At 41.6% G+C, this 12,637-nt stretch overlaps 2 protein-coding genes across 5 annotated transcripts in view; both read left to right on the forward strand.

Annotated features, from left to right (window-relative positions):
* PHF20L1 (PHD finger protein 20 like 1) overlaps positions 1-4,727 on the forward strand; it is an 82,352-nt gene extending 77,625 nt beyond the window's left edge. For 3 of the 4 annotated variants that reach the window (XM_035011974.1, XM_035011977.1, XM_035011975.1), the window contains one exon: positions 175-4,726. In XM_035011974.1, the coding sequence (XP_034867865.1) occupies positions 175-317 (143 nt within the window). In that variant the 3' untranslated portion in view covers positions 318-4,726. Of the gene's footprint in view, positions 1-174 lie in introns of all 4 variants that reach the window. The other variant, XM_035011976.1, reaches the window with a different exon arrangement.
* Positions 4,728-10,821: 6,094 nt separating this feature from the next.
* The window catches only part of TG (thyroglobulin), a 244,568-nt gene continuing 242,752 nt past the window's right edge, over positions 10,822-12,637 (forward strand). Inside the window, exon 1 of the mRNA XM_035011980.1 lies at positions 10,822-10,858. The gene's annotated coding sequence lies outside the window, so the exon portion shown is untranslated. The remainder of the gene's footprint in view (positions 10,859-12,637) is intronic.

A 12,637-nucleotide genomic window follows, 5' to 3' on the forward strand; every position in this document is an offset into this window, starting at 1 on the left:
AAGATATAATAGAAAGGATGCTAAAGCCTCTCCGAAATGGCTTGAGTATATTTATGGCCTTCTAGAAGAAGGAACATGATCTCTGTCTCCATCCTTGTCCAGCCTTCCAGTTATGCCATGTTATGACTTCTTCCAGTTGCCATTTCAGTTTGTTTGTTCTGTTCTCTCTTTCAGTTCTGGAAAGCTGGCTCGATTTCACAGGCGAGCTGGAGCCGCCTGACCCTCTCGCAAGACTGCCGCAACTTAAACGCCATCTCAAACAGCTCCTGATTGACATGGGCAAAGTACAACAAATAGCAACTCTTTGCTCTGTATGACAACAGTGAAAACCTAAGGAAAAGAATGTGGGTCTCCTCAGTTGATAATTTTTATTATCCACATGACTGCTGAGTGGATAGTTAAAAAAGCGTAGTGATGTTTGGTCATTTACTGATGTGTGACATCAATAGGATGGCACCTTGGAAAGGAAAATGAAGAACGACCTTTCTCAAGGAAGCTAATATTAGAAAAAGATTATGAGCAAGCTACATGATAATGTGTTATATGCCAGGGATCAATGAAGTTGAATATAATTTATACCAAGGAAATTGAGTTGGCAGGGTTTTTCAATAGTTGCTTTACATGAAGCTCGAGATACGTGTAGAAAGAAATATGGTGTGTTTATATAATTTTTAGTAGAAAGATCCATGTAATAAGCCAGCATTTGGCCAAAAGCAAAATTGTAGAGGCAAGGAAATTCTGGAGAGTTCTGTAAGGTTGCTATACGAACTGTCTTCACTGCAGTTGATCCAGCTGCACCGAAGTTTAGATAAGTATTTAAACTTTCATGGGATCATGAGCTGTATCTTAGGTGATGAATGTTCTTAATCAGAAAACTGACAGTGGAAGCCTCACTTGTGAGGAAAAACAATTGTGGAATTCTGACTTCATTATGATTATATATTTTTAAAAATGCCAAATAATTGGAATTTCTTGCAGGCATTAAGCTCATTACAAACAGAATGGCTTGCAGAAGGGTCAGTGTGCCAAATGACGATGACACTGCTGGAGAGAGAATGTTAAATGTCATGGGAGTTCCGCCCCCAGGTCTTGCGGATGCCGTCAGCCCATCAGAAACAGGGATGTGTCATGTGGACTGTCAATGTCCTATATATAGTTGAATTCAGGACTCAGGCGTCAGCGTACAGTTTGATCCTGAGTATGCTTGGTGTTTGCCTTCAGATAAAAATTGTAAATAACCTCAGCTGGGATGAGGAGTGACAGAAATATCAAAATGATTTGTGGCTGTGGATTTTTTAACTGCTGGTAGTGGAATACTGGAAAAGCTTCATTTCTGAAGATGAATTTTATTTTTAAAAAATACATGCGCACTCAAAACTTTTAGCTTTGATCACAAATGGACAGATTTCTGAAACCAAAGGCAACTAAGTTGCTGAGTTAGCTCTTGCTGGATTTCGGGCCCAGGTCCTCCTGTCTGCCAGTGCTCTTGTGAGTTGCGTGCCGCCGCCATGCTCCATACGCAGGTATGCGTAAGCGTGTGTGCTTGTTTGAAACAAACACTCAACGTACATATGTACATATCCTACACATATTTATATCTGCACATATCTAGTTTTATTACTATAGACTATAAGAGTTGGTGGTTAACATGAAATGTTACCTTTTAACAGACAGTTTTTAAAAATTAAAAATGTATGTACAGGTTTTGAAACTTTTTTAAAAAGGGGAAAAAGACTGTTCAGAGGAGGCTATTTGATGATATAACACTTGAATATTTTATGCCTCATTCTGTTTATCAGTTCTAGCGATCTGTGTAAATGCATTTTAGAACTGATACACAGTAAACTTGAATTTATCTTTGATAAGAATACATGCCACTGTACATTCAGATATTATTTAAATTTGCAAACACACTGTTCTATATGTAAGGTACTCTATGTAAAACTCTTTATTAAAACTATTCCACATATCCTAATATTTCAGCTTGCCTTTTTGCGGCCTTATATTTTGATGTGAAGACGATTAAAAGAATGTGCAAAACCATCATTAGAAATTTTTATTGCCTTTTGACATTTTCCAACTTGACAAATGTGCCAAAGATCAACAAACATAAGATATGGTCCTGTGTATTTACTTATTATACGTTAACTTTATCAGAGATCTTACTGGCAAATGAAAAGCTTTAGTAGAGGTGACTGGGGTACTTGCTTTAATTTGTATATTAAAGTAAAAAAAAAAAATAGTGCCTATATTCCATGTGTGGCGTAAACTTCCTGATGTCTATATTATCTTTCATTTGTGTTAAAAAAATAATGGCTCTAATCTTTTCCCTGTTGTGGTTAAATTCCAGACATTGAATTTGTATCTTTTTTTTTTTTTTTCTTCAGAGTGGAGCAAATAGCATCCCTAACCTATGAATTGTGGAGTTGCCTAGATTCTTGTCACATACACAGAAGACCCTTTGTACCTAGTAATACTCATCTTCTCGGTCCCTGGTGACCACAGTTAGATTGATGTGCATTGTTCTTGTAGTACCTTATAATCAGATCAGTTTATTGGTTAGCAGCCAGCAAATGAGAAGTTCCATTAATACTTAGATTACTAAATTTTTGCTCCGCTTTTATGTATATGAATTGAAAGCCTAAATTTTTTAATTTAGATTTTTAAAGTAAATCTATGTCAGATTACTTTTATGTACATACCCATTTAATTTAGAGTATATCAACATATACACTTGGTTGAAGTAAGCTGAGCCTTTCCCGGTTTAAAAGTATAAATTGGTTTTTGAGAAGTAAGTCCATTGTGAGAGGTTTCGGATGAGTTTTCTTTCCACTTAATCTTTCTGAACAAATATATGTTAAGTATAAGCAATAAACTAGAGAGGGTGTTTCTTGAAAAGATAACTTTTCATTGCTACCCAGACAGAACCAAATGAGCACCGGTGGGAGGGATCCTTAGAATGGTACTGATAAATGTAATTTGTATTTCCTCATACCTGTGCGTGGTCCTACTGACTAACTTTTCTCAAACTTAAGGGCAATGCACTCTTTCCTTAAAGGAATTCAGTTACTCTCATAATTTCCTAGCACTCTTATTTTCACTGACTTATTTCCCCTCACTTATTCCACATGTTTAAAACAAAGCACCCTATATCCCCTCCAGTCACCTTGACCTCCTCCACCTTCACTCTCTCTGCTGTGACATTACGCTGAGAGCCCCAGCTTGTAACTCATAGTCTCCCCGTATCTGTCCCATTGAGCTGGCTGCTCAAAACATGCTGCTTTCCCCCTTTGCCATCTCTAGTTTTTATCACATCATGTTGTGGAGGTGTTAATACTGGCCTCCTGAAATTTTAACCCTCCTTGTAGTTCATGAAAACGGTCACTTGCCGGGCTAGAAGATTCACGCTTCCTGAGCACCTGCTTTGTGCCAGTATCGTACGTTACCTGCAGAACCCCGTTGGATGCTGGTGCGGATAGTTGGTCAGACAAGATCATTTTCAAGACGGGGAAGCTGAAAGTATAGAGACATTTAGAAACATGTCCTCAGTAAGACTTAAGTGGCGGGTTCAAGATGCGAACGCTGTGGTCCTGGTCTCTTCCTAGCAGAGGTGCATTTCAACTGTTGTCAGTTCAGTTGTCTTCTCTGAAACCACTGGTGACTCCCTGTTTCAAATCAGTTTTGTGTCATCCGGATCTCAAATTCATTTAAGTACAGCCTCACTGTTAGATGGCCTATGCTTGTTTCCATGTCTTGCCTCCTTAACATTTCCCTCTTCTGGAAGATTCTCCTTTGTTGTGTCTCTACAAACCTGGGCAGTTATTCAAGCTTCAATTTCTCTTCCATATCCAAGGGCTCCTCTCGTACCCTGCATTGTTCCCGCATGCAGCGTTCCCTCGTGTCGCTCCTCCTCAGCAGGAATAACGAGGAGCGACATCAGGGAACACTGCACCTGGCACTTAGTGGGGCAGGCATGAGCTTTGCAATTCTGCCACTCACGTTTTCACGCTGGCAGATTACCAGCAGTGATCTCTCTGAGCTCGGGTTTCCTCATCTATCAAATGTGAATGATCCCTAACAGAACCGTGTTGAGAGTTAAATGAAGCAAAGTACCTAGAAGCTCTGATTAAATTGTGAAGTTGAAAATTAAATGCAGTGGTCACATAGAGTGTCATCCATTTGCCAGCCATCAGGTTATGTGGCTGGATATAGAACTAATCAGGTCGTAGTCTATAGGCTAATAGAAACATAAAAAACATATTTTTCAGAGATGGGTGATATCGAAGAGTACAAGGAGCCAGAGAGGCAAAAGAATGGAAAGATAATTAGATTTGTAGGTAGTGGGGCTTGGGGGAAATAGAATATGTGCATTAACCAAAAAAATGGTCTTTGAGTGTTTTTTGACCTCTGTATAGGAATTTTGGAAAATTATCTGCTCCTGGTACCTGTATCATTGGGTACCCCTAAAAGTGGATCTGAAGACAAAACTTAAGTATGTTTACTGTGTTTAAGAGATCATCCAAGGAAGCTGGAGTGAGGAAGATGAAAGAGTGGGGGAGGGGAGGACAAGGCCAATATAGTTACGCACGGCTGAGGACCCTGCTGTGGGCCGTGGAGCTTTGATTTTGCCATTTGAAACTGTTCATCATAAATTTAAACAATTGCAGAAGGTGTGACTTCCAGTTTGTAAATATTGGCATATTAAAATCAACCTGCTATTTTTAAATGTATGTAATAGAATCAGTTGTTTTTGCTACTTAACGTCTATTTTCAAAATACAGGAGCAAGCTTTTTCCTGAAGTTGGGAACTTTTACGTATTTTTACATTCTCTTTTTTGCCTTTCCATTTCACTTTCCAATAGAATGTTGCCTGCCTTTATACTTACAGGTCTCTATCAGTCTCTCTTTTGTCCACAAAAAAATTACAATTAAGAAAATGTATTTATAGGCTTTTTACTAGAATATCAAAATACATGTAGCAAACAGTAATATTACTGAATAGGAGATGGGAAAATCTGCAATTAGAATTCAGGATTTCAACCTTCCTATAACAATAGTTGATAGAACAAGTAGAAAATCAGGATATAGAACATGAAAAAATGTGAACATTCAGTTTGACCTAATTGACACACAACATTCCACCCAACAACATGAGAACAGAAATTTCCTTTTCAAGTGCATATGGAATACGCAGAAAGATGGACAGTATACTAGGTTATAAAACAGGTCTCAATACATTTAAAATAATTGAAATAATAATATGTTCTCTGATGACAATGGAATTAAACTGGAAATCTGTATTGGATATCTGGAAACCCCCCCCCAGATGATTGGAAATTATTAACATACTTGTAAAATAACCATGAGTCAAAGAGAAAAGTCACAAGTGGAATCAGAAGACATTTTTAATTGAATGAAAATAAAAACAACATGCTAATATGTGGGCTGCAGCTGAAGCAATATTAGAGGGAAATTTATAGATTGAAATGCTTATATTAGAAAGGTACTCAGATTTTAACTAGACTTACTATGATCATTTCACAATATATACAGATATATATACAGATATCAAATCACGTATATCTGCAACTAATATTTGTCAATTATACCTCAGTTTAAAAAACTGGAAATTAATGGTGCAAAATCACTGATCTAAGATTTAAAAACTAGAAAAACAAGCAAATTAAAACTAAAATAGAAAAGGAAGGGAACAATATGTGCTGAAATTAATGACCTACTAAATGTGCAAGCAATAGGGAAACCATATAAACCAAAATGATTCTTTGAGCAAACCAATAAAATTGGTTAACTCCTACATAGACTGATTAAAAATTAGAATGGAAGAGGGAACATTACCATGTGTCCAACAAACAATTTTTAAAGATATTATGAAAAATTATATGCCAATAAAATTTGACCGCTTACATGAAGAGGAAGAATTCCTGAAAAGACAGATTACTGAAAGTGACTCAAAAATAAACAAATTGAATTTGTAATTAAAAATGTTCCCTCAAGACTCCAGGCCTGAGTGTGAATTGTATGAAACATTTAAGGAAGAAATCTCAATGTTGCACAAGCACTGACAGAAAATAGAGGAGAAAGGAACACTTTTGGAGACCCAACTTTGACCTCATGCCAGGCCAGGAAAAGACACCACAAGAAAAGGAAATTACAGACCAATACATGGTCCTCTTGAATAGACACAGAAGACCTCAGCAAAATACTAGCAACATGAATCCGGTTATCCATTGTAAGGATAATATATCAAGATCAAGTTGAGTGTTCCACAGGAATACAAATTTGGTTAATACTAAAAAATGTAATATGTCATCAAAATAAAAATATGTTCATTTCAATAAGAAAAAGCATTTTATGTTTCAGAATTCATGGTTGAAAACTCAGAGAAGGAATGGACAGGAATTTGCATTAATATAAAAGGCAATGACCGAGAAACTTACCCTTAAAGTAATGATAAATGAATACTTTCTTCCCTAAGATAAGGAAGAAGGCCAGAATGTCCACTATCACCACTTCTATCCAACATTGTTCTGGAGGTCCTGCTAGTGCAATATGTCACTGAGCAACAAAGGAAGAAAAGTAAAAGGCTCACTACTTGGAAAGGAAGAAAGAAACATTTCCGCGAACCATGTATATGAAATAGTCTAAGGAATCTGCCAAAATGCTACTAGAACTAGTATTTCTACACATTAGCAACAAACTATTGGAAATGGGATTTTTTAAAATACCATTTTCAGCAGCATCAAAAATGTGAATACTCAGGGGTAAATCTGAAAACATATGCAGAACCTGTACACAGAAAAGTACAAAACAATGCCTAGAATAAAGATGAGATAAACAAATAGAAAAATACACCAAGATCATGGATTGGGCGATGCAATATTGTTAAGGGTTAGTTTTCCCAGAACTGACCGATAGATACAATGCAATTCCGAGTAAAATCCCCACAGACTTTTTGAGACAGCAATTAGCAAGCTGATTGTAGAATTTAGAATTCATAGGGAAATGCGAAGGACCTAGAACAGCCTAAGCAATTTTGAAAAGAAAGAACAAAGGACAATTTCTGTTTAGGGGGCTTATTATAAAGCTACAGTCATTAAGACGGTGTAGAGATGGCAAAGAGAGATACAGATTGATGGTACAGAATAGAGAATCCAGAAATAGACCTAAAAAGTTATGGGCAGGGCGCCTGGGTGGCTCAGTTGGTTAAGCGACTGCCTTCGGCTCAGGTCATGGTCCTGCAGTCCCGGGATCGAGTCCCGCATTGGGCTCTCTGCTCGGCAGGGAGTCTGCTTCTCCCTCTGACCCTCCTCCCTCTCATGCTCTCTCTATCTCATTCTCTCTCTCAAATAAATAAATAAAATCTTTAAAAAAAAAAAAAGTTATGGGCAATTGAATGGATGAGAGCTTGTTGCTCCCCATTCTTTTTTTTTTTTTTTAAGATTTTTTTTTTTTTTTTTTTTTATTCATGAGAGAGCGAGAGAGGCAGAGGGAGAAGCCGGCTCCCAAGGAGCAGGGAGCCCGATGCGGGGCTCGATCCCAGGACCCTGAGATCATGACCTGAACCGAAGGCAGACGCTTAACCATCTGAGCCACCCAGGTGCCCTTGTTGCTCCCCATTCTTGCCAGCATTTGGTCTTGCCAGTGTTTGGTATTTTAGCTGTTCTAATAGGTGTACAGCGCTATCTCGTTTTAATTTTGCAGGTAGGTATCCAACTGCTCCAGCACCATTTGTTGAAAATATTATTTTCCCTTGAATTACCTAGGTGCCTTTGTCAAAAATCAGTTGACCACAATCATGTAGATTTATACCTGTACTCTTTCTCTTCCCATTGATCTATGTGTCTATCTTTAAGCAACACCAAGCGGTCTTGATTATTACAACTTTATAGTAAGGTTTGGAATCAGGCAGTGTAATTCCTCTAATTATGTTCTTTCTTAACTATTCTTGACAAAAATTTTAGGATCAGATTTTCAACCATTATTTTTTGGGGGGCTTTTTCCCCCCAAGTTTATGGAGACATTATTGATTGATAACACATGTGAGGTGTACATGTTGGTTTGATACACGCATGCCTGCCACAAGAAGGTTAGTTCATGCCTTCATCCCCTCACATAATTACCATTTTTGTGTGTGTGGTTGTAACATTTAAGATCTATCCTCTAAACTTCCAAGTATGCAATGCAGTAGGTTAATTTCAATCAGTACACTGTACGTTAAATTGTCAGAACTTCTACCTACAATGTGTACCCTTTGAACATCTCACCACTTCCCCCAGCTCCTGGCAGCCACTATTCTACTCTCTGCTCTTATGAATTCAGGATTTTTATTTATTTATTTATTTAAGTTTTTAAAAACATGCTGGGATTTTGACAGGAATTGCACTGAATCTACAGATCAGTTACCGCCTTAACATTGAGCGTTTCGATCCAAGAGCATGGTGTTATTTCTGCTTTGGTTCAGGATTTCTGTACTGTTTCCTCAGCAATGTTTTGTAGTTTTCAGTGTTTAGATTTTGTACTGTTTGTTGGATTTATTTCTAAATATTTAATTCTTAATATTGTAAATGGAATTGTTTTTTTTTTCAATTTCATTTTCAGATATTTAATTACTAGATTATAAGTACAATTGATTTTTTAGTATCTTCATGACATTGTTAAACTCACTTATTAGTCCTAGAATTTTTGTATATTCCTTAATATTTTCTGAGGAGGAGACTAAGAAGGCTTTATAAGTACATGGAATGTAAGATCCTGGGTTGGATCCTAGAACAAAAAAAAGGATATTAGTGAAAAGCTGGTGAAATTCATCGAAGTCTGTAGTTAATAGTTTTATATCGATGACAGTTTCTTGGTTTCGTAATTGCAATATGATTGTGTAAGATGTTAACATTCAGTGAAATCGATTAAAGGGAACTGTACCACTATTTCAAGCTCTGGGTAAGTTAAAAAATTATTTCAAAATAAGTAAAAAAAAAAAGTTAAGACACAAAGAATGAAACTTAATGCAAACTATGGACTTAGTTAATGTATAAATACTGCTCCAGTAATTGTGACAAATGCACCACACTAATGCAAGATGTTAGTAACGGGGGAACCTGTGTGAAGGAAGGCATATGGGAACTTTCTGTGCTCAGTTTTTCTGTAAATCTAAAATTGTAAGGCCTATTATAAATTTTAAAAAGTGGAAGAGAAAAGAATGTGAGAAGATAATTATAATATGCTATCTTTGTAGTTTGAGAAAAGAATTCAGCGAAATTATTACAAACCCACAGGCAATTTAGAGTTCCATCCTTGAAATACTGTCTCTAGGAGTCAGGCTTGCCCAGGAAATCAGGGAGGAAATGCAGTCATTAAAAAAGTATGCTTCGATAAAATCAGCACAGGAGCATTGGGGGATTGAAAACAAACTTTAGAAGATAGGAGAACAAGAAAATATGGTGTGGGAGAAAGGCTGAGCTCTTAGAAGGCGTACTGGCCTGATTTCAAACGGACCATGGATCTTGGAAGGCCAGAGCAGGCTGATGAGGCAGGAAGAGGAGCCCCATGAGAGATGCGGTTGCTTTGAAAAGAGGCACTAGAGAAAGCAAAGGATCTTAACTGTTACCCAATTGGAACAGACTTGAAAAGATTGGACCAGGCTGTACTCAGATCTTGGCGCTCTTGTTGGATTTCTCCAAAGACTAAGATCACGGGACAATTGACAAGTTCCATCTTAGAGCCACAAATGGAGACCCCATAGTAAGAGTGAGGGAGAAGCATCGCTTGAATGGGCCACTGTATAGGATGCTTACAGAGAATCTAGACCCATGTGAGAAGATAGGACCAGAAGCATCAGTGCAGAACCACTGACCCCACAGAGGGAGGGGGTTCATTACTGCCCAGCCAGGGTGAAACTCCCACTCCCCACATGACCATTCTGTCCCCATCCTGGCAGGGGGCATGGGGAGCCTCCTCACAGTTTGGCCAAGACCGAATTCTAGGGTCCCGAGCTGGCCCTTGCTAGCTTGGATGGAGCTAGAGACAGTTTTTTTTTTTCCTGCAAGGCTTGCTGGAATAGAGCAATTACTGTGAAAATGTTTTTCAGGAATTCTGGTGATTTCTCTGCAACCTAAGCAGGAGGGCTATGACTCTGAGTCACTGGGTATGGGGGAGGTGGGGAGAAGCTGTCCCAGGCTGTGGCATGGTACCCAGCAACATGGCGGCAGGCTGGCTTAGGGGAGAGGCTGGGAAGTGAGTCTCTGTGGTGGGCGGCAGCTGATGGGTGTCAGAAACAGGGACATCTGACGTTGTAACTAAACTAATGTGAGTTTGCTCCTTGGTGTGAGTTACAGGTAGAGAGGACGCCAGGTAGAGTTGTCACACAAAGGAAACTATTTCCAGCAAATAAGGAGATCACGGGGAATAACCTCTAAAGCTGTGACTTCCCCAGCAAGGGGGAATGGGTTCCTTTTATTTAGGGTTAGGGTGATTATTTAGCTAGGGGAGCCTCCTCATTGTATGTAGTGGTGGGCATAAGGTCGTGCATGCACCTTAAGGAAACATGCCTGCTCACACATTGCATGTTATGTTAACGAGGCTTGTACTCCTCCACGGGCGGGGATTTTAGCATTATAATGAGGTAGTTGTAACTATAGGTCACTCCAGGGTCACTCCGGAGTCCTCCTGCACAGGCGTGAGTGGGGGGTTGAGCTCAAACTGGCCTGGGTGGTCTGCGCAGTCTTTACTGCTCCAGGAGTTGATTCTGTTCCTATCTTGGGGTCTTCTGCCTTAGATGACAGATAAGCTGGAAAGAAGAGCTTAAGAAGAACGTGGGACAAAGGTCGGTGGGGACAAGCAGGTAGGGAGTCAAGGTCAGGTCTCGGGCTCCAGCTGGAGAGGATGCTGGCTTTCCAGCTATTTCCTCCTCTTTATTCCTGTTACTTTCCGTTCCCCCACATCTTCGGGAAGTACCCTCGTATCAGGGGAGGAAGGAGCTGCAAGGAGGGTTCTGAGGTCACATTTGGGGTCTGCCTGAGCGTCCCAGTTGTGAGCCAGGCGCGGGTAGGTTAGGAGCTGAGCAGGTGTCACTGCAGAGGTCCGCGTGTCCCCGCTGGGGAGCTCGTGGCCGGCACAGTGGGGGCAGCTGAGTCACGGTGAGAAGGGCGAAGAGCTTGGCGCCGGCCCCAGCTCCGCGCTCTGCTACCCGCTGGAGAGAAGCAGCTCTCCCGTGCTCCCCATGTGCACCCCGCTGCCCCCAGGGTTGTACCAGACCCAGTGGAGCGGGGCGGTGGCCGGGCCAGCAGCAGTGACTCAGCATGACCCGCTGCTGGGCCTCGCGCTGGCCCCTCATCCAGCCTTCACTCTCGGGGTTCAGCTCCGGTGGGCCGGTCAGCCATGTTTCCAGAAGACACGACCCTCCTCCTGACCAGTGTCAGATGGGCAGTAGTAGCCTCACACCGGGTCACAGTGCGTCGCCCCCTCACTCCACCCCATCCCATCGGCATTTGTCACCCACATCCTCACGAGCAGGGTGAGCACAGCATGGTTAGATATTTTGAGAGACAGACCACATTCCCACATTTTTATTATAGGCTATTGCTGCGACTGTTCTGTTTTATTGTTAGTTGTTAATCTCTTCCTGTGCCTAATTTGGAAACCAAACTTTATCACAGGTGTGTGTAAGTATAGGGGGAAACACCGTGCATAGAAGGTTTGGTGCTATCTGCAGGTTCAGCCATCCCCTGGGGGTCTTGGAACGGATCCCTGGGGATGAGGAAGGGGGGCTGCTGGCTCCCCATGGTGAGGGATGTCACTTGGCCTGTGTCAGGGGGCTTGGGTGGGGGAGTTCCTCCTGTCATGTCTCCTTTTCCAGTAAATACCTGCACACCTTCTCACATCATCTTTGCCTGAAATCTAAGTCCCGTTATTAGTAATCCCCTCCCACCCCCTCGACCCCCAGGGCTAGGTGGTCTTCAGTAGCCGCCCATGGTCTTGACCTCAGAACACCTGTTCAGTGACTGTCCATCCTCCACCCCTGCAGCTGGAGAACAGTCTGGTGAGGACCAGGGTGGGGGGCCTTGCCAGTGGCTAGTCCAGAGCTGGGGGCCCAAGGAAGTCGAGGCAGTGAGGAGGGGTCAGGCCCAAGGCGTGGGAATGAGGGCTTGCTGGTAGGATTTGGAGGCTGCTGAGAGGTGAGTGGAGAGGTTAGGATGTCATTCAACTTTGCCATTAAAGAGATAGCAAGGCATGGTGAGGTACAGCATTGGAAGAAGTGTTGAGGAGCTTGTTTGGCGACATGTTGAATTTGAAATGTCTGTGGAACACCCAGGCAGAGTGGACTTGAAGCTTAACCACCAGTTCTGGCTGGTGCTGGGGGTGGGGCTGGAGCAGGAGCTGGGGCTGGGCCTGGGCCTGGGAATGGAGCTGGTACTGCTGTTGGTGGTGGTGCTGGTGCTGGTGCTTGTTCTGGGGCTAGGGCTGGGCCTGGTGCTGGTGCTGGGACTGGTGCTGGGCCTGGGGCTGGGGTTGGTACTGGGGCTGGAGCTAAGAGTGGGCCTGGTCCTGGGGCTGGAGCTGGAACTGGGGCTGGTGCTGGTGCTGGTGCTCCTGCTGGGGCTGGAGCTGGGGCTGGGGCTGG

Source organism: Mirounga leonina, unplaced genomic scaffold (assembly GCF_011800145.1).
Source record: "Mirounga leonina isolate KUSES-001 unplaced genomic scaffold, KU_Mleo_1.0 Mir_165, whole genome shotgun sequence".
In the NCBI taxonomy this organism is placed as follows: Eukaryota; Metazoa; Chordata; class Mammalia; order Carnivora; family Phocidae; genus Mirounga; species Mirounga leonina.